The sequence below is a fragment of the Perca fluviatilis genome, chromosome 4, assembly GCF_010015445.1.
Source record: "Perca fluviatilis chromosome 4, GENO_Pfluv_1.0, whole genome shotgun sequence".
Classification (NCBI taxonomy): domain Eukaryota; kingdom Metazoa; phylum Chordata; class Actinopteri; order Perciformes; family Percidae; genus Perca; species Perca fluviatilis.
Genome location: NC_053115.1, coordinates 13,372,798 through 13,395,523, shown reverse-complemented (window position 1 = coordinate 13,395,523; position 22,726 = coordinate 13,372,798). Strand labels below are relative to the sequence as shown.

The window sequence follows — 22,726 nt, the reverse complement described above, 5'->3', positions numbered from 1 at the left end:
AACCAAATCCACATATCTTGCTGCTAAACAATCCCCTTCTCCCCCTTCTATAAGACTGATTGGCTGCTATCTTTAGACTCTGAATAATTCACGCAACGCTAATTTCTCTCTCTATCCCTCTCTCTGTGTGCGATCTCATGACTATATTTAGTTAAAAGAGCTCTCTGAGGATGCAGATTTGTGTTTGTGTGTGTCTGTGTTAATCTACTCTAATGAAATTACGGTAGAATATGTTATTTAGGCACATCACTTCCCATTTAAGGGAAGGTGTTTAACCCTTTTTTCATTGTCACGTAAATGACTGTAATTAAATCATTCTGGCTGTGTGATCCATTGTTGGCCAAGAGGACCTATATCTGGCAGCTGGTGATCTTGGGCTAAATACACACTTCATCCTTTAATCCATGCAGAGATGCTTGATTAGCTGCATAAATACACCCAAATAGAGTCTGTGTTAAAAGAGAAAATTTGATGATGTCATTCCCCCGCCGTCTGGTTCTCTCTCCGCTCATCAGGCTCGTCAAAGAGAGAAAATGAATGAGGAACACAACAAACGTTTGTCTGACACCGTGGATCGTCTGCTCACTGAGTCCAATGAAAGACTGCAGCTCCATTTGAAAGAACGCATGGCTGCCCTGGAGGACAAGGCAAGGCCTGTACACATGCATTCATCTAAGCAGCAGCTCATATTGGCGTTGTTATTGCCCCACAGAACAAATGAATATGCAGTGTAGCACATGTTCTACTCAGACTCACAGATTTGTTTTGACATGGTTCGATGATTTCTTCCGTCTAGAACTCCCTGATTCAGGACCTTGAGAACTGCCAGAAACAGCTTGAAGAATTCCACCACACCAGGGTACCAGGACTTGAATCAATCACCTTGAATGAATCACTGAAAACTACAATTGTGTCCTCACTTCCAACTTATATTACCCAAATCTAAAGTGGAATGTAACTTAAGTATATTTACTCATGTGCTGCACATATACAAAGTTTTGTGGTACTTGTACTTTACGTACTGTAAGTATTTCCATTTGCTACTTTATACTTTTACTTTTTCACGCGATTTGATTTTTTGACAGCTGTAGTTAGCTGTTACTTTGCTCATTAAGATTGTGCATAAAACACAACGATGACTTTATAAAATATAAGGCATGATTATAAATTAGGCTACCTAGCAGTATACACATTGAGTAGCTGAAATTAGCTTAATTTGACCGGCTATGAAAATAAAATAATGTGAACACCTTCAAGAAACATTCTGGGAAATATGTGTATTTGATTTATTGCAGAAAGTTAGATGATAAGAAGATGATCAATATTACTCTCGTGGCTGTACGCTAAACATGAAGCTACAGCCAGCAGCCGGTTAGTTTAGCTTGCTTGAGTTTCGTTAACTTTGGACAGAGCCAGGTTGGCTGTTTCCTGTCATGCTAAGCTAAACTAACCATGTGCTTCATGTAGCTTCATTTTTACCGTACAGACACAAGAATGGTATCAATCTTCTCATCTAACTTTCGGCAATAAAGCAAATAAATGTAATTTCTAAAATGTCAAACCAATATAACACTGACAGGGGACATCCTGTTGCATAATGACTAGTTTAACCTTTTATACTTTTAGGGTATTTTACTGCTAATACTAAGTACGTCTTTTACTCTTTACTTTTACTTGTAATGGAGTACTCTTAAGGAATAGGTATTGGTACTTTTACTTAAGTAGGCAATCTGAATACATTGCCTATAATGCCCCTCTCTCCCTCAGGAACGGCTGATTGGAGAGATTGAGAAGTTAAGAAATGAGATTGACCACTTGAAACGCCGCAGTGGGGCGTTTGGAGATGGAACTCACCCTCGGTACACACAGACATACTGTACACCTCCTCCGCGCACGCTCTCTCATATACACACCCTCTAACATGGTGCTATATGATGTACATTATTAATGGAAAGCTGTTATTTGTGTGTCTCAGGTCTCACCTGGGTAGCTCCAGCGACCTACGCTTCTCTGTGGTGGAGGGCCAAGATGGCCACTACAGCACAACAGTGATCAGGCGGGCACAGAAGGGCAGAATGTCAGCGCTACGAGACGACCCAAACAAGGTGTTAATGCTGTCTTTATCAAGCCAAAACAACCCCACAGTTCCTCACATACACATACACGAAACAGGCCAACATGCCAATTATTCTTCTAACCACATACAGCTCCTTACCAGTGCTTTATTCCAGTTCATGTCTGCTTTGCTAATAAGTGTCAGTGCCTGGCTGATGTATGAGGATCTTCATGCCTAACTTACCATTCTCTACTAACCTCTCTGTCTCTCTTTCACCTGCTGCCATGGACATGCTGTCTGATGTAAGTTCCCTGTTCATCCATTTCTTCTCATAACTTGCCACATACTTCCACAAGTGTCATATTGTATTTTTACATGTATGTGTTTAATCAGAATTGATGCATTAAAGCACATTCTTCAGGTACATTTGTTCATGGTCAATGTATGTTGTATTTAACAGTGTCTACAGCTGTTAAAAGCGTATGTGTGTTTGTTGTGTCCAGGTGTTTGCTGTGTTTGAACAGGACTACCCATCTCTGCGTGGGAGCGTCAGCCACCTCCTCGGCAGCGACATCGAAGCAGAGTCCGACTTGGATGATGACGTTAGCTCGACCCTGCTTTCCCCCAGCGGCCAATCTGACGCTCAGACTCTCGCTCTGATGCTGCAGGAGCAGCTTGACGCTATCAATGAAGAGATAAGGTGCGAAGCACAAGCACATGCTGCTTATAGTGTTAATGCAATGCATAAAGGCCTGACAGGATGCCCCACAACTGATAGTGGCATGAGATAGAAAGATGATAACATGTAGATACGGCTCTTCGCTCTTTAGTTCTGTTTCTTGCTGAAGGAGGATGCTGGTTATTGCAGTTTACAGTAAACAAGGTCCTCTTGTGACACCTCAGAATATGCTGCTAGGGAGTAGATGCAAAATAGATGCTGATTATGCTGCAGAGAAGCCAGACTCCCTCGAAGAAATAAAAAACAATGTCTGTGCTACTAATGGTATTTTTATAATGCAATATTTGCCAGGATTTTTGCATTATTAAATTGTTTCATACAATAGTTAATGATAAATAAATTATGATTATGTCCCAGAATACGAATAGTTTTTATTCATTTGTTCTACAAGTTGGACTTCTAAGTAATTTTATTTTGAGCTTTGTAACTCCATATAAAGGTTGGAGTTTCATTCATTATTACCGAAATACAAAGGGTGTGCTGTTAATTAATTGATGGGATGTTCTGTGTTGAAAATAACTATGTATGTGTGTGTGTGTGTGTGTGTGTGTGTGTGTGTGTGTGTGTGTGCAGGATGATCCAGGTGGAGAGAGAGTCAGCAGACCTCCGATCTGACGAGATTGAGTCTCGCGTGAACAGCGGCAGCATGGACGGACTCAATGTGACACTTCGACCCCGGGCGCTACCCACCTCCGCCACCGCACAGTCCCTGGCATCCTCCACCTCCCCGCCCAACAGTGGCCACTCCACACCTAAACACCACTCACGCAACGCCAGCCACCATCTAGGCATCATGACTCTGGTCAGAGAGCACACACGCTTTATATGCCGTACTCGTATGTTCATTGTAAACAGCTGTATCTGTAACTGTGTGTTGCTTTGTTTGATAGCCAAGTGACTTGAGGAAACACCGCAGGAAAGTAGCAGTAAGTTTTGCAAACACACCTAAAATTATACTGTTTTTCTGTCCGACTGTGGCTTTGTGACTGAGCGGAGTTGCTTTTGTGACTCTTCCAGTCTCCAGTGGAAGTGGACAAAGCTACTATCAAGTGTGAGACATCGCCTCCCTCGTCCCCCCGCAGTTTACGGCTAGAAACCAATTTTGCTCAGTTCACAGGCAGTCTAGAGGACGGCCGAGGGTAAACACACACACACACACACACACACACACACGTAGCACAGTATGATAAATCATTATCAATACAGACTTATGGCTTCTGTCGGATTCTTTTACGGGTCCACTTCAACTGTCCACCAACAAGTTTTGAAAATGGTAGTGGCTGAAATTGTGTCTGAATCTTTCTCTCTGCTTTACACACACAGAAACAATTGTTTACCTTGCTAATTCATAGTTGACAGAAATATACTAAAGATTTTAGCGTAACAACATTTTCTCTTTTGCAGCAAGCAGAAGAAAGGCATCAAGTCATCTATTGGCCGATTGTTTGGGAAGAAGGAGAAGGGTCGAATGGAGCAGACTGTAGGCAGGGAAGGACAGCCAATACCAGCCTTAACAGGTACACTGCAGACCACATAACATACTCCACACTCATGCAGTGTGACAGTGTGAGATTGTGTGTGATTTACAGAGATATATATGAACTCTTTCGCTGTATTTCAGACTTTGAGATGGGCATTGGTGACACTATGACTCTGGGAAAACTGGGCACACAGGCTGAGAGGGACCGCAGGATGAAGAAAAAGTAAAAGCATAACTTCCATCTCTGAATTTGTGTGTTTTGTCTTGTTCTTGTTATTTTAATATGTTCACCAAACCGTTCTCTGGCAACTGCCACTTCCTTGTGTCATTTTTTGTCCACTTTTGATTCCCTTGTTAGACACGAGCTTTTGGAAGACGCCAGGAAAAGAGGCCTGCCATTTGCCCATTGGGACGGCCCTACTGTTGTCTCCTGGCTAGAGGTACTCCCCTAATCTTCTACTTTTATATCTTCCAAATTTACATTTTCACAAAACCTCCCTTTATCTTACTGTCTTTATTTCAGGCTGCTACTACATCTAATACAATAATAAATAAAGTGACATGAAATACTAGACAGACCACCATGACAGCCTGATCTGCAGTCCCTTCCCCTTTTTATCTGACCTTTTATGGCGACAATGGTGGTGACGTTGAATATCTTCATGACTCTCACCAGCTGTGGGTGGGTATGCCTGCGTGGTATGTGGCAGCCTGTCGTGCCAACGTGAAGAGCGGGGCCATCATGTCAGCTCTGTCCGACACAGAGATTCAGAGGGAGATTGGCATCAGCAATCCTCTGCACCGACTCAAACTCCGCTTGGCCATCCAGGAGATGGTGTCCCTCACCAGCCCGTCTGCACCACTTACCTCCAGAACGGTAAAATAATACAACAAATACCCTTCCATGATCGCAAATGTGCATAAACGAACAGCAAATAAATAAATGAGCGCATGAATATACACAAAAATGTAATCCAGGATTGTGAATATGAACACATTGACCTACACAAAACACGCAAAACTTCCTCCACTGTTAGACTTAACCTTCACTCTGCACCCTGGGGTGATAACTTCCCACTCTATTTTGCTTTTTTGTTCTTCTGTTCAGACCACAGTACTGGTTTGACGTGTTCTTTTCACTGCCATGAATTGCATGGGGTTCTGTAGGAAAACGATAGTGCCACATATAGCTACAAGCTACCTGCCTGAAATACACTCCCTCCCTTGGCATCACTCAACACAATGTTTGTCTGTTTGTCTCTGTGTGTGTGTGTGTGTGTGTGTGTGTGTGTGTGTGTGTGTGTGTGTGTGTGTGTGTGTGTGTGTGTGTGTGTGTGTGTGTGTGTTGTGCGCATGGGGGGTCGGTATGTGTAAAAATATACACGAGTGCATTCTTGGGTGTGTTTTTGTGCATATATGCGTGCTTCTGTATGCGTGTGTGTATGTATGTGTGTGTTCGGGTGTGTTTTCGTCCTTTGAGCAGTCCTCCGGAAATGTGTGGGTGACTCATGAAGAGATGGAGAACCTGGCTTCCTCCACTAAAGCGGTCAGTACCATCTGGGTGCTCCCCTCCCTTTTCCTCCCACCCAACACTCTCACACTTACACTGTCCTCACTGTGACACACATATGTCATCCCCTGAAAGACCCCTTTTATATACACACTACATCACACACTAATGCATTTTTTGTGCTCGTGCTGGTATTTGTATGTGTATGTCGGATGTAACCTGTGACTCCATGAAAAGTTCAATTAATGATATGAGTGTTGGAGATGTGTAATAAAGGTCAACTGCAGAGTGAAAACTCAAACTGTTGTGTGTGTGTTTGTGTGTGTGTGTGTGTGTGTGTGTGTGTGTGTGTGTGTGTGTGTGTGTGTGTGCGTTTGTGCGTGTGTGGGTGCGTGCATGTATTTCTGAATGTGCAACATGTGTGTCTTTAGTTATCCCCTGTCTCTCTGACCCTGTAAAATTGTCTCTATCATGCTGCCACTCAGGACAATGAGGAGGGCAGCTGGGCACAGGTGAGGTCGCTGCACAAACAGTCTGAATCCATGCCCACGCTCTTCACTAACACACTCGTCATACGTGTATTTGAATAAGAGAAGGCAGCCTTCAATATTATGTTCCATACACAGTAATTGGGAAAGTGGACACAGAGGTAGAGTAGGGAGACAGAATATTTGGCATTTTGTGTCATGTTGGGTCATTTTTTTAATGCTTTGGCACCACAAACTAAATTCTGTTTACCTCAGTTGAAAAGTATTTATTTTTGTAATTTTGTTGAACTGACCCTTTAATCAACATAAGCGATGGTGATTTTGTTTGCATTTGCTAGCAACATATTGCATCATCCCATATCTCAATTTGCAAATTTTATCCGTGTTAAAGAACTTACATAGTCACGGCCAACAGGTGTTTTCACTGAGTCTACATGATTAGAGCTCTGTTCAGGACTGTGTCAGTGTGTACACACTGTGCTTGATTGGCATGTAATAAATGCCCTTGTCACTCTAATAGGACATTTTGACAGCAGACATTTTGACCTCGACCCTGAAACCGAAGCAGCTAAACGGAATTCAGCCATCATTCATTTTATTGATTAAACCTGTTTTTTTCCTTTTCTGACATGGCTACAGTACATGTCATCTGTCAAAAAAAGGCCTATTGCTGCATTGAGTTTGGTGACTTCTTGTAATTGAAGAAAAGGTAACGCCTGCACACTTACTCCATGCAACAAAAGATTTTATGTACTTTTTTAAATTGTGAATTGTGAATTGTTTTTGGGATGTTTTTTTCATCCTCGATGTTTTTGAATAAACCACACCTGCTGTAGAGCTTGTCAGCCAATTGGCATGTATGATGTGTAAAATATGGATGTGCTTTCCATTTATCAAACATTTTGACCTGATGAAGATCCAAGTAGGATTGAAACATTGTCATTATTAAACCTTTGTGGCATGGAGTATGTGTGCAGGCGTTACCTTTTCGTTTTCTAATAGCCTTTCACCTACGTAATTACTCTCCTTCCACTTCTTGCAATTCCCAGCATAATTCTTCCCAAAATCAATCTGAGCAGAGGTCTAATCAGAGAGAATGACTAAAAACATCAGTGTGGTTGTGCAAGGCCTTTCAAATTATGATGTGCTCAAATTGTGCTGTCCTGTACAGTACAGCTGATGAAACCCCAAGAACATGTTTCAGCTCTTGAGATAGACAAAATGTTTATGTTTCTCACAGCACATATTTTGGCTTGTCGTTGCATGGAGAGCACAGGTGTATCTAATAAAACGAATGATGGCCCAGTAAGTAATGACAATGTGCACAATACCAGGGCCATGGATCTGAACACCTAAATAGAAAGCAGCCGTTGTGTTATAAGTAACATCTGTGCTTTTGCTGTGAAAAAGGCATTTTGGTGTTACACTTGGTTCTACTCAATGTATATGCAAGAAATTTGAGGATCATTTTATTAATTTAGTTATACAAAATGGCAGATATTTTACCACTTGACTAGCTTTTGGCACCAAAGCATATTGTCTTTTCACATACAACAGTCCCACATCCATGCATATGTACAGTATACAGTCCTGAAAACAGAGAGCACTCTCTCTTTTTCCGTTGCACAAGTTAGTAACATCATGTACTCCTCTCCCTGTAGACTCTGGCGTATGGCGATATGAATCATGAGTGGATTGGAAACGAGTGGCTGCCCAGCCTCGGCCTGCCTCAGTACCGCTCCTACTTCATGGAGTGTCTGGTGGACGCTCGCATGCTGGACCACCTGACCAAGAAGGACTTGAGGAGTCACCTCAAGATGGTGGACAGCTTCCATAGGTCTGTAGCTATGGTGATCAGCTTAACTGCTGTCTGATCAGCTTCCCCTTTCATCTGCTAACTGGGCACATTAGCAATGGAGATGATGCAAATGTGCTTTTGCTTTTCTATGTTTGTGTGTGAGCTTGTTTGTTCCGTAACGTGTGTGTGTGTGTGTTTTGAATAGAATGCCTTTATTGTCATTGCATCATTAAAAATGTACAACGAAATTCAGTTTGCTACTCCTGTAATGTGCCACTAGTTAAAAAACACATTTTCTCCATACATTCATTCATACATTTCACACGATAATAATAAATAAATAGATAAATGAAGTAGTTAAAAACTGCATTGAGAAATTGCACATTAAGAGAGCTTTCTATGTATGTGTACCAGGGCTAGTTTGCAGTATGGGATTATGTGCTTGAAGAGACTCAATTATGACAGGAAAGACCTGGATCACCGGAGAGAGGACAGCCAACACGACATGAAAGGTACACTTTACACACACCCTGATACATAGTGACAAAAAAAGCAAGCACACACACACACACATACGTTCAAACACTAGTGCACAAAATTGCACACATCCACACTCTCATCGGGCCAGAGTGGTAGCTCGAAGTGTCTGCGTTTGCGTACTTGCTGCAATGTTTCTGCCCTTAGACTGACAAAACGCCAGCTGAAGCAGGCCTACAATCTTATAATCCAGAGCTCCACATACCAATAGTTGTCCACACACACACACACTTAGATCTAACCAACCCTCTTGCCCTTTTGACCTTGAGTTCTGCACATGAACTTGACTCAGCTGTCATGTCAAGTCAGAGTCCTGCCCTCACACACACACACACACACACACACATATGCACCGCCTGTTCCAACTTGGAAAGCTGGCTGACAGCTGTGCTTTAAATGAACAAAGGGAGTGTGCCAGTGAGTTGACACCATGTGGCCCTGCACATTATCTCTTAGTCTCTCTCTCTCTTTCTAGCTCACTTACTTAAAATCGAGTTGCTCTTATTTGCCGGTAATGATGTGCGCTGACACTCTTTCACTGTGCCACAGTACCTCCAGCCTGAGCCACTCTCTTTTACTTTAGATGTGTTGGTGTGGACCAATGAGCAGGTGATCCACTGGGTCCTGTCCATTGGTTTGAGGGAGTATAGCAGCAACCTGTTGGAGAGCGGTGTCCACGGAGCGCTACTCTCTCTGGACGAGACTTTCGACTACAGCAGCCTAGCCCTCATCCTGCAAATCCCTATGCAGAATACACAGGTGGTTATAGAGGAAAGCACAACTGTTTACACTCAGCATGCAATGATCCAACTGATCTGACTGGGAGGAAGATATCAAGTGTTGTATGATCCAGCAATATGGTGGTGAATTATGAAATAAAATATATAAACCTGAGATTTGTACCAATAAGATTTATTTTATGTTGTATGACTTATGAATATGAATATCCTAAACACTTTCGTTCCAAGCACTTAGAGCTCAACAGTCACAGTTGTTGAGGTTTTTATGAGATTGGTTGATTTAGGCCTACTTTTTGGTAAGGTGGCAGTTTTTGTGCAGTCAGCATGTCCTTCTACTGCCGGCCACATGCTGCCAACATTTACTTCTGCCTCAGATTCTATACAGTAACAGTTGTTCTCTGATCAAAGGGCCTCTGTTGTTCTCACTCAGAATATCCCAATCACAGGCTTTATTACAGATGTATTGCCCACAGTTCATATTTACAGGTTAAAAAAAAAACTTTTCCTGTTTATTAGAGGTATTTCAAGAGCTTTTGTTGACATTTTGCCATCCACTCCTGTTCATTTTTGCCTCTGGTTGGCTAACCCACACCTTTACTGTGGTTCCTGCTCACAGAGGTTGTGTGTGTGTTGTTTTTCAGGCACGGCAAGTTCTGGAGAGGGAGTTCAACAACCTGTTAGCCTTGGGGACTGACCGTCGACTAGAGGAGGTGACCTCTCAAGCAGCTGCTTTGATCAAAAACAAATTGTTGAAAAAAAGGGCAGGTCGTCTGACCTCGCTTTTCTCCCTGTCACTCTAGAGTGGGGATGACAAGTCTTTTCGACGCTCTCCATCGTGGCGCAAGAGGTTTCGAGCACGTGAGGGAGGGGTTGGGCTGGGCATGATGGCGGGCTCCATGGAAACGCTGCCTGCTGGCTTCCGCATGCCCTCCATGTCCATGCCGCCCTCTGCTCATTTAATGCCCAAGAAACAGCTCCAGCCTGAAGGTGTGTTACAACACTAACCAAACTACCTCTACCTCAGCCTATTTACTTTTCTGTATGTATATGTGTGCTTCTCTCTGCCCGTCCTGACTGACTAACTGCATGCTGTGTCCTCTCTGTCCTGCTGCGACCAAACCCCTCTGTGCCACGTCCGCTCAAGCTCCTCCCCCGGCGACCCAGAGACTCGACCCCTCGGCCGTGCGGACCTATTCATGCTAACTTCTCTCTGCTTACTAACAGGAGCGCTAATGCTAACAGGTAAGCTAACAAAACCATACCTGAAACTAGGGCTGGGCGATATGAAGAAAATCAAATATCACGATATTTTTGACCAAATACCTCGATATCGATACCGCAACGATATTGTAGTGTTGACTATTGGTTCTTGCACAAAATATTTCCACAATGAGATTTTTGATAAATAATCATCAGTAATGTGGTTATAATGACTACGTGGAAAAAGACAAATAATAAAACTTAAAAGTTAAAAGTTCAGAAAATGACATCACTTTACTGTAATGCAGCCTTTAAAACCAGGAAAAGACAACACTTATGCCATAATACAATATTAAGATATCCAAAATCTAAGACGATATCTAGTCTCATATGACAATATTGATATAATATTGATATATTGCCCAGCTCTACCTGAAACTGCTGAACTTACAGCTCACTGCGCTTTTAACCAGCATTGGTCAGCTTCGTGGCATGTGGCAGGACTGTGGCACTAACTTTACAGTACCAGGCTAATGTATTGATGTGTGTGTCTGGCAGATTTGAGCCTTTTAGCTAGTGAACAATGTGAGTTTTAGCCTCTTCTTTTTGGAATCATTAATTTACACAACAGCATTTTGTACAACGATAATGACATTTCTCACTTTCCTCACTTTTTTCTCTCTCTTCCAGTGCATTCTCATTACCTATACGGACACATGCTTGCGGCCTTTTGAGAGTGATATGCCAAATCTGGAGAGGGAGTCCTGGGTGCCACTTGGGAGTGATCTTCATCCCTTTGTGGCCCGGCCTCACCTCCCATCTTTCACCTCTCTTCTCTCCTTCGGACACGTGCAATACAGAGGCCAACTCTGACCTTTGAACTCTTGAGAGTGCTCATTGGCTGCGCTCGCTGCTGTAAAGGAGACTTATCCCTGTCTCTCCCAGTTTACCCCAGTGCTCCCAGTAGCCTTGTTATTGTGGTGTTGTGCTCCTGCTCCCCTGATCTCAGCTGTGGGTTCTTGTCCTGGTTCTAATCTCTCAACATGATCAAGTCCAAACCAATTTTTCAGTGTCATCATGTCCAAGGCAACACAATAGTTGGTTAGTGTAAAAAAGATTTAAAGGAATGGTGACAAGTCGTTGATTTGGACTTGGGAATGATGAATACTTGTATAAATGGCAGATCCCACTGCACATTGCCCCCCGTACCGGTTATGCAAGGTATTAATCATTTATTGTCTTTGTACATAAAATCGATGACTTATGTTTTTTATAGAAATTAATATATATATATATATATATATATATTGGAAATATATATGGAAATGAATACAATATAATTGCTGTATGAAACCCAATGCCCTGTATTCGATAGTGACTGTTCTCTCTCTCTTTCTCTTTCTTTCTCTTTATCTCTGTGTCAGACCTTTGTGTGTCTTTTGCTGTATGCTGTAAGTGTGTGAATCGTTAGTGGGAGGGTCTCACTAAGGAGGGGGTGTGTTTCTACAAGGACCCTTCACGGGTTCATGGGTCCAATTTCAGACTTCTTCAGACTCTCTTTGCCTCTTCTCCTGTTCTTTCCTTTTCCCTCCTCCTTCTCTCTTGATACTATGTAGCTGTTACCTCTCCTCTTTTCGCCTCTCTCGCCTTCAGTATGACACTATGTAGCCTAGAATAGAGAGAATCCTTTAATATGAAGAGTGTGTCTGTGTGTGTGAGTGAGTGAACAAATGAGTCTCTCTGCTCGAGACTTGTGTGTGAAAGGCCGACCCCAGCCAGGTGACCATGATTTTTCTCTGTGGATGGGTAGTGTGAACACTGTAGCTCCTCTTGTTGATTCCTTACTTTCTCTCAAATCAAACTGTAAACTGCTGCTCAACATCAGCCAATGATATACACGTAAAACTGCTCAACGTGAGGGACTCTTCTAATCCTGTCCCGTCACCTCCCATTTAGTTGCCATGGAGACGTGCTAATGAGCAGTCAGTGCTCTCGGCTGACCAACTCTTCATCCAATGAGAACACAGCATATGGACAAGTAAAGTGCTGGATGGGTGTACAATTTTTATTTTTTTGGGGGGTTTTTCCAAGGTGTCTAAAAGGTGTAATGTGCTATGTGGCAGCTATGAGTACTGTGTCTTTATTCCAGGTGTGAAACAATGCTGACAAATCAAGATTTTATTATTTGGCAATTCAAAAAAGTGAACTGTATTTATGACACTATATAGACATAAGTAAAGCTGTTTTTTTTTAAAGATTTTGGATGTTGTGTTCCTTTTGAGGTTAGACAGTCAAAATCTCTCATTGGTAGTTAAAGACAATGACAGACAATGTATTGAAAATGGTCTTTATTGCAAGAATTGGACAGAAAATATCACTTTTCAGAACATCTACAAATACACAACAATCTTAGTTATAAAAGTCAAAAATAAGTTAGCAAAAAATAAAAAATAAAATGGCAAAACCACTCTGTAGAAAAAGGGAACGTATTTACATCACTAGCATTCATAACCAGTTTAAATTAAGCAGATCTTGGTCAAAACTGCCATGGTACATATTGGCCCCACAAATAAACTCATGTTTTTTTAAGCATTAAAACACACACAAAATGAATGAAAGGGAAAGGTTTCGAAAAGAGGAAAACTTAAATTAAGTAAGGAGAAAACCAGGCTTTGTCGTTCCTCTGTGGCTGTATGAGACTGAAGGCAAGCCTGACAGAGATCCAATCTAGTAACTAGGTGTTGGGTTCATGCAGTAAAGTCCTTGAATCTCTAGTTAGACTAAGCTGCTATAGCTCTGACAGAAAGGCCTGGACCGCAGGATAAGGCAGGGAATAAAGGGAATAAGGCCTCATTGTGAACAGGAGGAATTCAGTTTGGCTAGCAGACCCATTGATCAGCAGAGTTACAATTCAAACAAATCACTATATTAAAATTTTAGCATAAGACACATAGATCAGTAGAGCTGAAAAATAAATTAAATTGGACCGATTATCAGCCTGCTTTGCCAATTGTCATTTTGTCTGTGGCTCTCTGTGCACATATGGGTCCGCTGTGTGGAGGGTTTATTTGGGAATGTCCACAGAAAAGGCCACAGCTCCGCCTGCTGCAGTGATGCCGTCCACGATGGAGGTCAGGGCACGCATGTTCCCCTGCTCTGGAGAGTCAGCAGCACTCAGGAGATCTGCAAAGAGACCCAGTCACACATTGAGTGTCTGAGCGAGTGTGCACGGATCTGTTATTGCTGTCTAATGAGACTGTGTGTGAACTGTACTCACCCTCGCTGCTGTAGCTCTGTGTGCACTGCTCTGGAGTGCTGCTCCACTCTGGGCTACTGCAGCAGGTGCTGCCTGAACTGGGCTCACTTGACGACACCTGTTACCATGGAGATGCACACACAGAAGTTGCTGTCAGTCACTCTGTGTTATGACAGGGCATATCCCGCCCCACACAGAAACACAGCACACTACATTGCAGTGTAATACTACACACACCACCGCCAATCCATCCTGTGATGTACATGATAAACAGTATCTCAACAAGAGAAGCAAGACTTTTCCATCAAAAAATACACTTGCGTATATTAAAGAGATCAAACCATTTGACAGAGACAGTCGTTGGATTGATATACTGTATTTTGTGCTTTGAACCTTCAAATAAGCCAAAACATTCTAACTGTGAGACAATGACAGGAAGTGCATCTGTTCGTTTTATGTCTAAATACATAGATGGATACACCAGCTATTCCCCCAAACCTCAAAACTTAGCCACGGTGATCAATTTGGAAGCAGACATTGAGGTGTATCAGTTCTTCAAAGTCACACATCGTCAAAACATTTTAACATTGACCATTTTTCCAATTTCTGCCTATGTCGTGTATCTCTTCCTCTACTTGACATTTCATCTTTGTCTGAACATCTTCTGCCTCCCTGTTTGTTCTTTCTGTTTGCTTTTTGGCTCTGTTCTCAGTGACGAATATGTGACCCTAATCATCCCGCCTCTGTCCTACTCACTCTGGGCTGGGCCTGGCTGGGTCGGTAGTGCAGTCCCTGCTGTCCCGTTTCAGTGTCCTGCTGGTTGAGGGAAGACACCAGGGCCTGCAGCCTTTCAATATACTGGATGGCACTCCGCAAGATCTCCACCTTGGGCAGCCTCTGGTTTGGGTTCATCAGGGTGCTCCTCTTCAGAGCGTCAAAGGCCTCGTTTACCTTCTTCAGACGCCTCTTCTCCCTCATTGTGGCCGCTCTCCGACGGTCCATGGTAACCGTCTTCCTTTTGCACAGCTTACAAGCCCAGGGCAGGCACTGACCTGGGCAGTGGGGCTCGGAGTGAGGTGACAGGCTGGACGGAGAGGCTTTGTCCTCTGTTCCTGTCACTCCGACTCCAACACCCCCAGACAGACTCCCACACAAGCCCATCATGGAGTTCCTATCCTGGTAGGCAGATTGGTCATACCCCCCAGACAGGCGAGAGGGGAAGTAGCTGTCCCCTCCCTCGTAGAAGCGCTGGTCAGGGAAGAAGTAAGGGTTGGTCTCGAAAAGCTCCATACTGGACAACGTTATGGTCTGAAAGGGGAACAAAGATTCCTGCTTCCCCTGGAACTGCTCTACTGTATGTGGTGTTCGGTCCTGCGCCTGGAGCGTGTCTGTCGGAGTGTTCGTGTGTGTATGCCTGTCTTCGTCCCTGGCCTTAGTTTGTGATGAGTGGAAGATGTGTGGAGAACAACTGGTGTGGAGCAACTGTAGGCTGGCATTTAAACCCCTCTGCCTGCTGCAGGATCACAGGGTTAAATTTAGCACGAGCCCCTAGAAACCTGACACGACGTTTAGCTGTTGCTGCACATCTACACTTCACATCTCTGTTGGGCCCTGCTCTCCAGGGCTTTAAGGCCCTTTTGGACGTGTGTGTGTGTGTGTGTGTGTGTGTGTGTGTGTGTGTGTGTGTGTGTGTGTGTGTGTGTGTGTGTGTGCGTGTGTGTGCGTGCTTGTGCACTTGTGTGTGTCTTTGAAGCCGGAATATGATCAAGTTGCAGTGGAAATGGGAGAGATAACCTGGGATCAAAGATGTCCTTCTTAATGAGCTAATCCCAGACTCGCGTCTCCCTCCATGACACCATACATAAAGTCCCCTTGCATGGGGGTGGAGGAGGGGGCAGTAGGGACAGTCTGGAGACAGCTGTCACTTCTACTAGGAGCCAATGATAAGCAATGACAAGAAGTTGTGCCTTCCTGTTGGAAGGAAATGAGGCCGGAGATTGTTGTTTACTCAAAACTAGGTCACAGATAAACGTGTGCTCTGTTGTGACTGAAGGCTCAGAGTGATCAACTAAGTCGATAGGCCTACTAAATATGGAAAATCTTGGGTAACATAAAAGCTCATGCCACTGTTGGGTCTTGGTTTTACGTAACCACATTCATATCTAGTGACTTTCCTTCTAAGATGATTGCACAGGGTGATGCAAGTGACCTTCTGAGCTATACTGGACTCCGATTCAGACAGGTCTGTGCAGGAATGGACAGAGTATAGTACAGTAAGTCGAGAGCCAAGGCTCCCACTACTCTCAGAAATCGAGGGACAATAATCAAACAACCACGCAGAGGTATGGCTTTCGTTGTCCTGACCTCTTCCAGTTAGTCGCAGTGTTAGCCTAGCCATCAGGTGTTAATCCTTTCAGGACATGTCTCGCATAATAGATCACCAGCTAATTCGGACTGGCTTCCGCTAACATGGACAAACAGCCAAAACACACACTTCTGTCAGCAGAGAAGTGGCCAGGAATGACAGGCATAGTGTGAGATATGTTGCATCCCTGTGTATCCTATTTCACTACCATAGGTTTATCACAGTAACACATACCTGGCAGGAAATGTTTGCTGGAGACAGGGAGATCTGTTTTATGGCCACACGACATAATATGTACTGGTGTCTGGTACATACCACTGCCAATGACGTTTGTCACATGTTGTCCTTTTTCTTTCTCTGAATGTCTTTACTTTCATCTTCCTAACAGAGACTTCAAAATGCTTAAAAATAAATATTGCACCACAACATGACACCACACAAAATGCAGTAAAAGATTATTAGATGAGTCAAAAATATAAGTAAATAGCGTTACATCAATAAATGTAACTGTAGAAGAATTATGAAGCTATATACTTTTCTTTATCCTCCAATCACTTTTTTTTTTAATCTTTCACTAGTTCATTTACAACATTTTCCATTATCCTACTCCTTCTTCACCAGATTTCCAACTTTCCCTACGCTTAAAGAGACATGCTGCATTCAAATAGTCTTTTTTGCTCAGGAAAGCTCCTAACTGAGTGAAATGACTCTGAAGTATTAGTGGCAGCCATGATCAGAGCTGGTCGAATTCTCTAAATTCTAAAAAAGGTTAAATGCTCCCTTTCTTATCTCCTTTAGCATTGGGTACACTGGACCATCCTTTACTAAAGGAAAGGAGATAATCCCGTCCTACATTTCCTTGCAGCAGCAACATTTAAAGTGACGGACCATTCAGCCGTTAACGAAAGCAAACGATAGGCCCTACATTGTACATTGTAGTTTCACCACATCAGACCCACGTCAATAAACGTTGCATAATTACGTAGCCTAGTGCAATCACATTCTCTTAGCACCGCGGTTTTCTTTTCCTAAATCCTACTCGCTGCCCAGTCCATATAATCGGGTTTCCAGTACGGATTGGGTACTGACAGTCCTTTACGTCTTTCCTTGACCTAATGACGTTTTCCATCGAGGTCAGGGAAAAATGTTTAGGAATGACATAGGAAGTAATGTTTTGACTATTTGACCGTGATGAACACAGCCTAGAGAGGAATTGAGAGGACAGTGTGGCAGTTCTCTTTTCAGTTCTTTCAAGACAGACTCAGAGTAATGGTATCTTGGACTGTTTTATCTCACACTCACAGCACATTGTTTTAAGAACATATCATTAAGCACTTCAGGGCAGACATGTTCCAGGAGCAGGTGTAATTAATAACATTAATTATGGGTGCATTTTATTTAAGTGTGTCAGTTCCAGGGTCATGGTATGGTGCGCACTGACTCAAGGGGGATAGTTTACTGGCACACCAACATGAAGCAGAGCTGTAATTATTGTAATTAATTACACCTGTCTTTTCCAGCTATTACAAGTTTAAATGTCTGCTGTGACAAATGCCTTTTACACACATCTTAATGGGACTCTAAATTGACTCTAATGGACTCTTAATTAGTGCTTTATTAAAACCCGGTGCGCAGGAAACCTAAATATATGTAAAAACACACAAAAAGTGCTAACAAGCAAGACAAATGTACAGCATGTTGTCTGCTACAGGTTCCTGGTTTGAGGGATTATGCTCTAGGCCATTTGCAATTTCTCAATTCACTCTTCTCTACTTATATTCTACCTATTGTTACCTCATTCTGTACTTGTAAGATCTCTACGAGCCTCGTTCTTTGGATAGCCTTGCATGTTGAAGTTGGACATGGTGATCTACATGAGTCAGAACCCTTTAAATTCTGCAATCAGTGGCGAGGAAGGTTTTTAAGTTGCCACTACAGTACTTATGTATATCCAGTACTTTACTTATTCTGTATTTATTGTCTTAATTTTAGGGTATTAACAATGAAGTTACATTTGCGATTAAAACAAAAAATAATGTGTTGTTTAAAATCTTTGCCTGTCAGCGGTGAGTGGAAGTATCCCGCTCAATGTAAGATGAATTGACTTGTTGGTACAGACAAGAGGAACCCTCTGGGACTGGTTGCCAGGCATCGGTCTGGCAGGACTGCATGGTGGCTAGTCCTGGGGCTTTGGGCTCGGGTTTGGGGTTGAGGCAGAGCACAGAGTCGAGGCTTGGCGCAGGGCTGCGGTGGGCTGTCAGGTTAGTCTGTGATGGATATTCACTGATGGTGGAGCGAGTACAAAGACGCCTGTGTTGCTCTCAGGGGCACAGCAGGGAGGGGGTCTGCAGTGTGTCAGAGTCACTCATAACCCTCTGTCATCGTAACCCATTGTCAGCAGAACTAGAGAACTTGCGTGTGTATGTGTTTTGTAGTAGTTTCAGGCTCACACTTGTGCCTTGTTTGAGGAACAAGTCCCCTCTCAGCATTTTGGAGTGACCACTTGAGATGCAGTAAACCAGATATTGGGTGCTTATTTACTGTTTGCAGATACTGCATTTGACAGTAACAGGGATTGCCCTGTCACTGGCAACACTGTTCCACTTCTCCTGAGTGACAAGCAGCAGCACATTGTGGGACAGCTGAGCAGGGGGGGGGGAGAAGGAGGGGGGAGGGATCAGTCCTCCTCCCCCCAGGTTAGCCTCAAGAGCATCACTGACCTGGAGAACTGTCATCTGAGTGCAGTCGGGAGATCTCAGATATGTAAGAGGACAATAACATAACAACAGTGAGGGAGAGTTGTTTAAAAGGGGATCAACACGGACCTCTATCCAGTGAGATACAATATGATACACTATAACCACAGAATTAAACTGCATTCAGTGGAATACATGTATTTGGTGATGCTAAATTGCCATAATAACTTCATGATTTGTTACAATCATTACATCATTATTATATTACATAGGGAAAAATAGAGACAATGTTCTAAGAGAGTTTATAAGCTATCCTACAGCTAACATTGTACAGTAAATGCTAGAAAAGCTGACAGATCTATTTAACCCAAGTAAATACTAATGACTGATTTAAAACCTTATTCATTATGTATGTTAGAATTGTATGCTTGCCTATATAGAAATGCAAGTTATTGGGAATTTATGAAACACTCTCCATTTCCCCTAAAATTAGAATGGTCCTTCCTATGCTCCTTTACAATACTGTTCCTTTCCAAACTGGAAACTACAAGATTTTTGGTAACTTTTTTGTATTTTGCCTATAAAAACCATTTTATAGAAATGTAATTTGTTTCTTAATATGCAATGCAATCATTGACAATTAAAGTTTCTGTCAACATACAAACCTGGTCAACCTCGCCACCATGACTAAAACGATGAGTACATTTCAGTATATGGTAAACATGGTTGTGGTAGGAGCAACATGAACATGGGATACAGATTTCAAAGAATGTACATTTAACGGAAAGGGAAGGGAAATGTGTCTATCTCTGTACTGAAACAGGAGTGTTTCTGTAGTGCTCCTAGTATGCATTGTTCTGTTTGAAGTCTGGACTCATGCAACAATGTTCTGGACTGCCTTCTGGAGAGGACATGGTCACCATAGTGACAGCAACAGATGCCCGACTGTGTCGCCTCAGAGACTGTTTCTATACTGTCGCCATGATAACTGCATTACTGAACCATTTCATATCAGTTTTTCATACAGCACAATGCTCTCTTCTCTCAGATTATGGTGATTGTATACCGACTACACAACATTTAATGGTGAAAGATGACAAAGTAGTGTACTCCTCCCAGATGATCACCAATACATACCCAATGTAAGCAAATCAATCACCTAACTACTCTGAAGCAAATGAAATGGAGCAGTCAGAGCTGATTACTACACCACTATGCCCCACTAATTCTGTTGAGTAATGAACCTTACATAAGCTGTAGTGCTGTGCCGTTTGACTGATGCCTGAAGGTGATGTGACACTACTACGGCCCAGCTAATCATCGGGAGAATACTCCCATTCATTGCAGTTCAGAATGAAGTGCCCACACCTGTGTTTTCATAGGGCTCTGGAGGCCTGGAGAAAGCTTTCTAAGTCAGGGGGGAAACAGTAGTTCTGTAGCCCAGCCACGCTGCTGCTCACTGTGGCAGGGTAATCCCCTACAACAAACAGAATGGCCGGCATGTGCATACGCAGCTGTCGCAGTCTTAATGCAAGTGGTGTCATGTTAAATCACAGGAATGGACTGAGCCCCTGAGCCATCCGCTGCCCTTCCCTCCACTGGCATCCCGCTCACTGCGAGGCTCCAGCACCCATGGACAAACACATATACATACTCATACCTACATACATAACCCACTAACATACTTCACAGCACATGGTAGCCCTAAAGTTATTCACTGTAAATAACCTGTGCCCCACTGCCACAAACAACCAGATTATTTACGTGACATATATTCTGATAATGCCACAGGTTGTATGATAACTCAAAATGGGCATTACAGGCCAGAAACCAAACAACATCCATCGTTTTAGGACTGCCAGTTCTACTTAAGTTAATCAGAAAGGTATCTGACAGAGTAAAGCCAGGCCCCTCATAAAATCTATCCAGTTTAATTTGAAGGCAATTTACACCTACACCTTGACATTTCCCAAGTGTAAACCACAACCTGCATTGCACTCCTGTCTGAGGCCAGTGATGTGTATATGACTGCAGTGTTGTGAGATCTGAGTTGATAGTTATGCAGAAACTATGCCCTGAGCTCAGTCATCCCATCTTCCATATATCATCTTCTATATCAGACCTCCTGCTGTGGTTACAAGGAAAGGCAAACTCTATTATCTATTTTTTTTTTTTTTTTAACCAGAATCTCATTTTAATGTAATCATTCATTACATGTTGTTCCCCTTATTTCTACTCTTATTTTGAAATTCTCACTCTGTCTTTATGACTTTTTCCATATCTCTGGCTCCACTGACCTTCTCCCGTGTCAGCAGTGGGACAAATTTAGCATCCTGGTTTCTGGAGCTACCAAATAGTCGGACACAACAGAGGGAAAGTGTGGGTGGTGTGTGTGTGTGTGGGTTAATGAAGGGATGGAGGTGAAAAGGAAGGTCCTGTCCACACAGAAACAGTTACAAATATCCAGACACACAACCAGAAGAAAGCATAGGAGGGTAAACAGGCTGGAGGTATGCTGATGAAGGACACAGGAAGAGACGAGTGACGCAGAAATACTATGTATATTTATAAAGGTGCTTTAAAAGTATAAGAGAGCCAGTAAGAGCAATACAATGATGGCAAATAGGCAGAAGTATGGGAGCAATGCTCAACAGAGCGCTTCCATCCTAACTATTTTTCCTCTAGGAAGTATTGCATATGCCATAGGGTATAAAGGAAGAATGTGTGTTATTCTGGGATGTTGGGATGGAGATACTGTTGCCATGGAAACATGCAGATCCCCTGCCACTCCCTGGGCCATGCCATTCTAGAGCTGCCAAGCTCTGGGTGCCATGTCACCAGGGGTGTTATGCCATTTTTCATCTCTACGCTTTGTGACGTGCCAGACGCCGCAATCAAAGCAGTATGCCATTCTTGAATTAGATGCAGAGCGAGGGAAAGCATTTTAGTATGGCTGTCACGAGCATTTAATACTGTAGGGCAAATCACAGGGGGCACAGCACCTCCCTCCATCCCTATGTGTTTGCCTGTGGTGGAATGTAACTAAGTATTTTAACTACTGTACTTGAGTACAAATGAGTATTTCTATCCCACTACAATTATTTGACAGTTATTATTCACAAATTAAGTTTTTACATCAAAACATATGAAGGTCTTATGCAATATAATGCATTGCTGTAGATTATCCTGCATTAGCTATATTAAATTAGACCTGAAAGGATTAGTTGACAGAAAATTTGTGCAACTAATTTTGATTGAACTGATTATTCGTTTAATTTTTCTCTCAAATATGCCAGTCAGTTCCAGCTTCCCAAATGTGAAAATTCATGCTTTCCTTGTTAAATTACAGTCAACTGAATAATTTAGAGGTTTGGATTATTGGTCATTTTTAACTATTTTGTGACGTTTGACAAACCAAACAAAATAATCAATTAACTGAAGAGAAAGAAAACAATCAGCAGATGAATCCATAATGGACATTTTCATTAGTTGCAGTCCCATATATTATTGTAGAAAATGAGCTCCTCCTTAACCAACTACAACAGTAAAATGATGCTTACACACGAACTCATGAGGAATAATAATTGAATTATATACCGTAACTATACTAGTACAACATTCAAGGCCCATTTTCTGCATTGAGTAGGTTTACTTTAAATACTTTGAGTATATTTTTCTGATAAAGCTCAAGTATTTTTTTACATTTCCAATGCGGGCCTTTTACTTAGGAGTATGTTAAATGTCGTATTGGTACCCATGTAATAGCCCCGAATGCTTCCTCCACCGTGGATGTTTGCTATTTTTTACCTAGAATCATGCCCTCTGTAAAGCACTGAGTAAAAAGTTGCCTTCACTTGTATG

General features: G+C 42.6%; 2 protein-coding genes across 15 annotated transcripts in view; one reads left to right on the top strand and one right to left on the bottom strand.

Annotated features, from left to right (window-relative positions):
• ppfia4 (PTPRF interacting protein alpha 4) overlaps positions 1 to 12,805 on the top strand; it is a 59,868-nt gene extending 47,063 nt beyond the window's left edge. For 6 of the 14 annotated variants that reach the window (XM_039797214.1, XM_039797223.1, XM_039797215.1 and 3 more), the window contains 21 exons: positions 516 to 647; positions 797 to 859; positions 1,768 to 1,859; positions 1,976 to 2,105; positions 2,560 to 2,756; positions 3,369 to 3,597; positions 3,686 to 3,721; positions 3,813 to 3,934; positions 4,200 to 4,312; positions 4,417 to 4,498; positions 4,634 to 4,715; positions 4,952 to 5,152; positions 5,759 to 5,821; positions 6,271 to 6,297; positions 7,935 to 8,110; positions 8,486 to 8,583; positions 9,192 to 9,367; positions 9,990 to 10,058; positions 10,149 to 10,335; positions 10,493 to 10,590; positions 11,239 to 12,805. In XM_039797214.1, the coding sequence (XP_039653148.1) occupies positions 516 to 647; positions 797 to 859; positions 1,768 to 1,859; positions 1,976 to 2,105; positions 2,560 to 2,756; positions 3,369 to 3,597; positions 3,686 to 3,721; positions 3,813 to 3,934; positions 4,200 to 4,312; positions 4,417 to 4,498; positions 4,634 to 4,715; positions 4,952 to 5,152; positions 5,759 to 5,821; positions 6,271 to 6,297; positions 7,935 to 8,110; positions 8,486 to 8,583; positions 9,192 to 9,367; positions 9,990 to 10,058; positions 10,149 to 10,335; positions 10,493 to 10,551 (2,334 nt within the window). In that variant the 3' untranslated portion in view covers positions 10,552 to 10,590; positions 11,239 to 12,805. The remainder of the gene's footprint in view (positions 1 to 515; positions 648 to 796; positions 860 to 1,767; positions 1,860 to 1,975; positions 2,106 to 2,559; positions 2,757 to 3,368; positions 3,598 to 3,685; positions 3,722 to 3,812; positions 3,935 to 4,199; positions 4,313 to 4,416; positions 4,499 to 4,633; positions 4,716 to 4,951; positions 5,153 to 5,758; positions 5,822 to 6,270; positions 6,298 to 7,934; positions 8,111 to 8,485; positions 8,584 to 9,191; positions 9,368 to 9,989; positions 10,059 to 10,148; positions 10,336 to 10,492; positions 10,591 to 11,238) is intronic. The other 8 variants (XM_039797227.1, XM_039797216.1, XM_039797217.1 and 5 more) reach the window with 7 other exon arrangements.
• Positions 12,806 to 12,881: 76 nt separating this feature from the next.
• Positions 12,882 to 15,404, bottom strand: myog (myogenin). Its single transcript, XM_039797231.1, has 3 exons — positions 14,561 to 15,404; positions 13,826 to 13,922; positions 12,882 to 13,731 (listed from the first exon to the last, which is right to left on the bottom strand). Exons 1-3 carry the CDS (start codon positions 15,092 to 15,094, stop codon positions 13,613 to 13,615), a joined length of 750 nt encoding a protein of 249 aa, XP_039653165.1. The 5' UTR covers positions 15,095 to 15,404; the 3' UTR covers positions 12,882 to 13,612.
• Between the last annotated feature and the right edge of the window lie 7,322 nt (positions 15,405 to 22,726).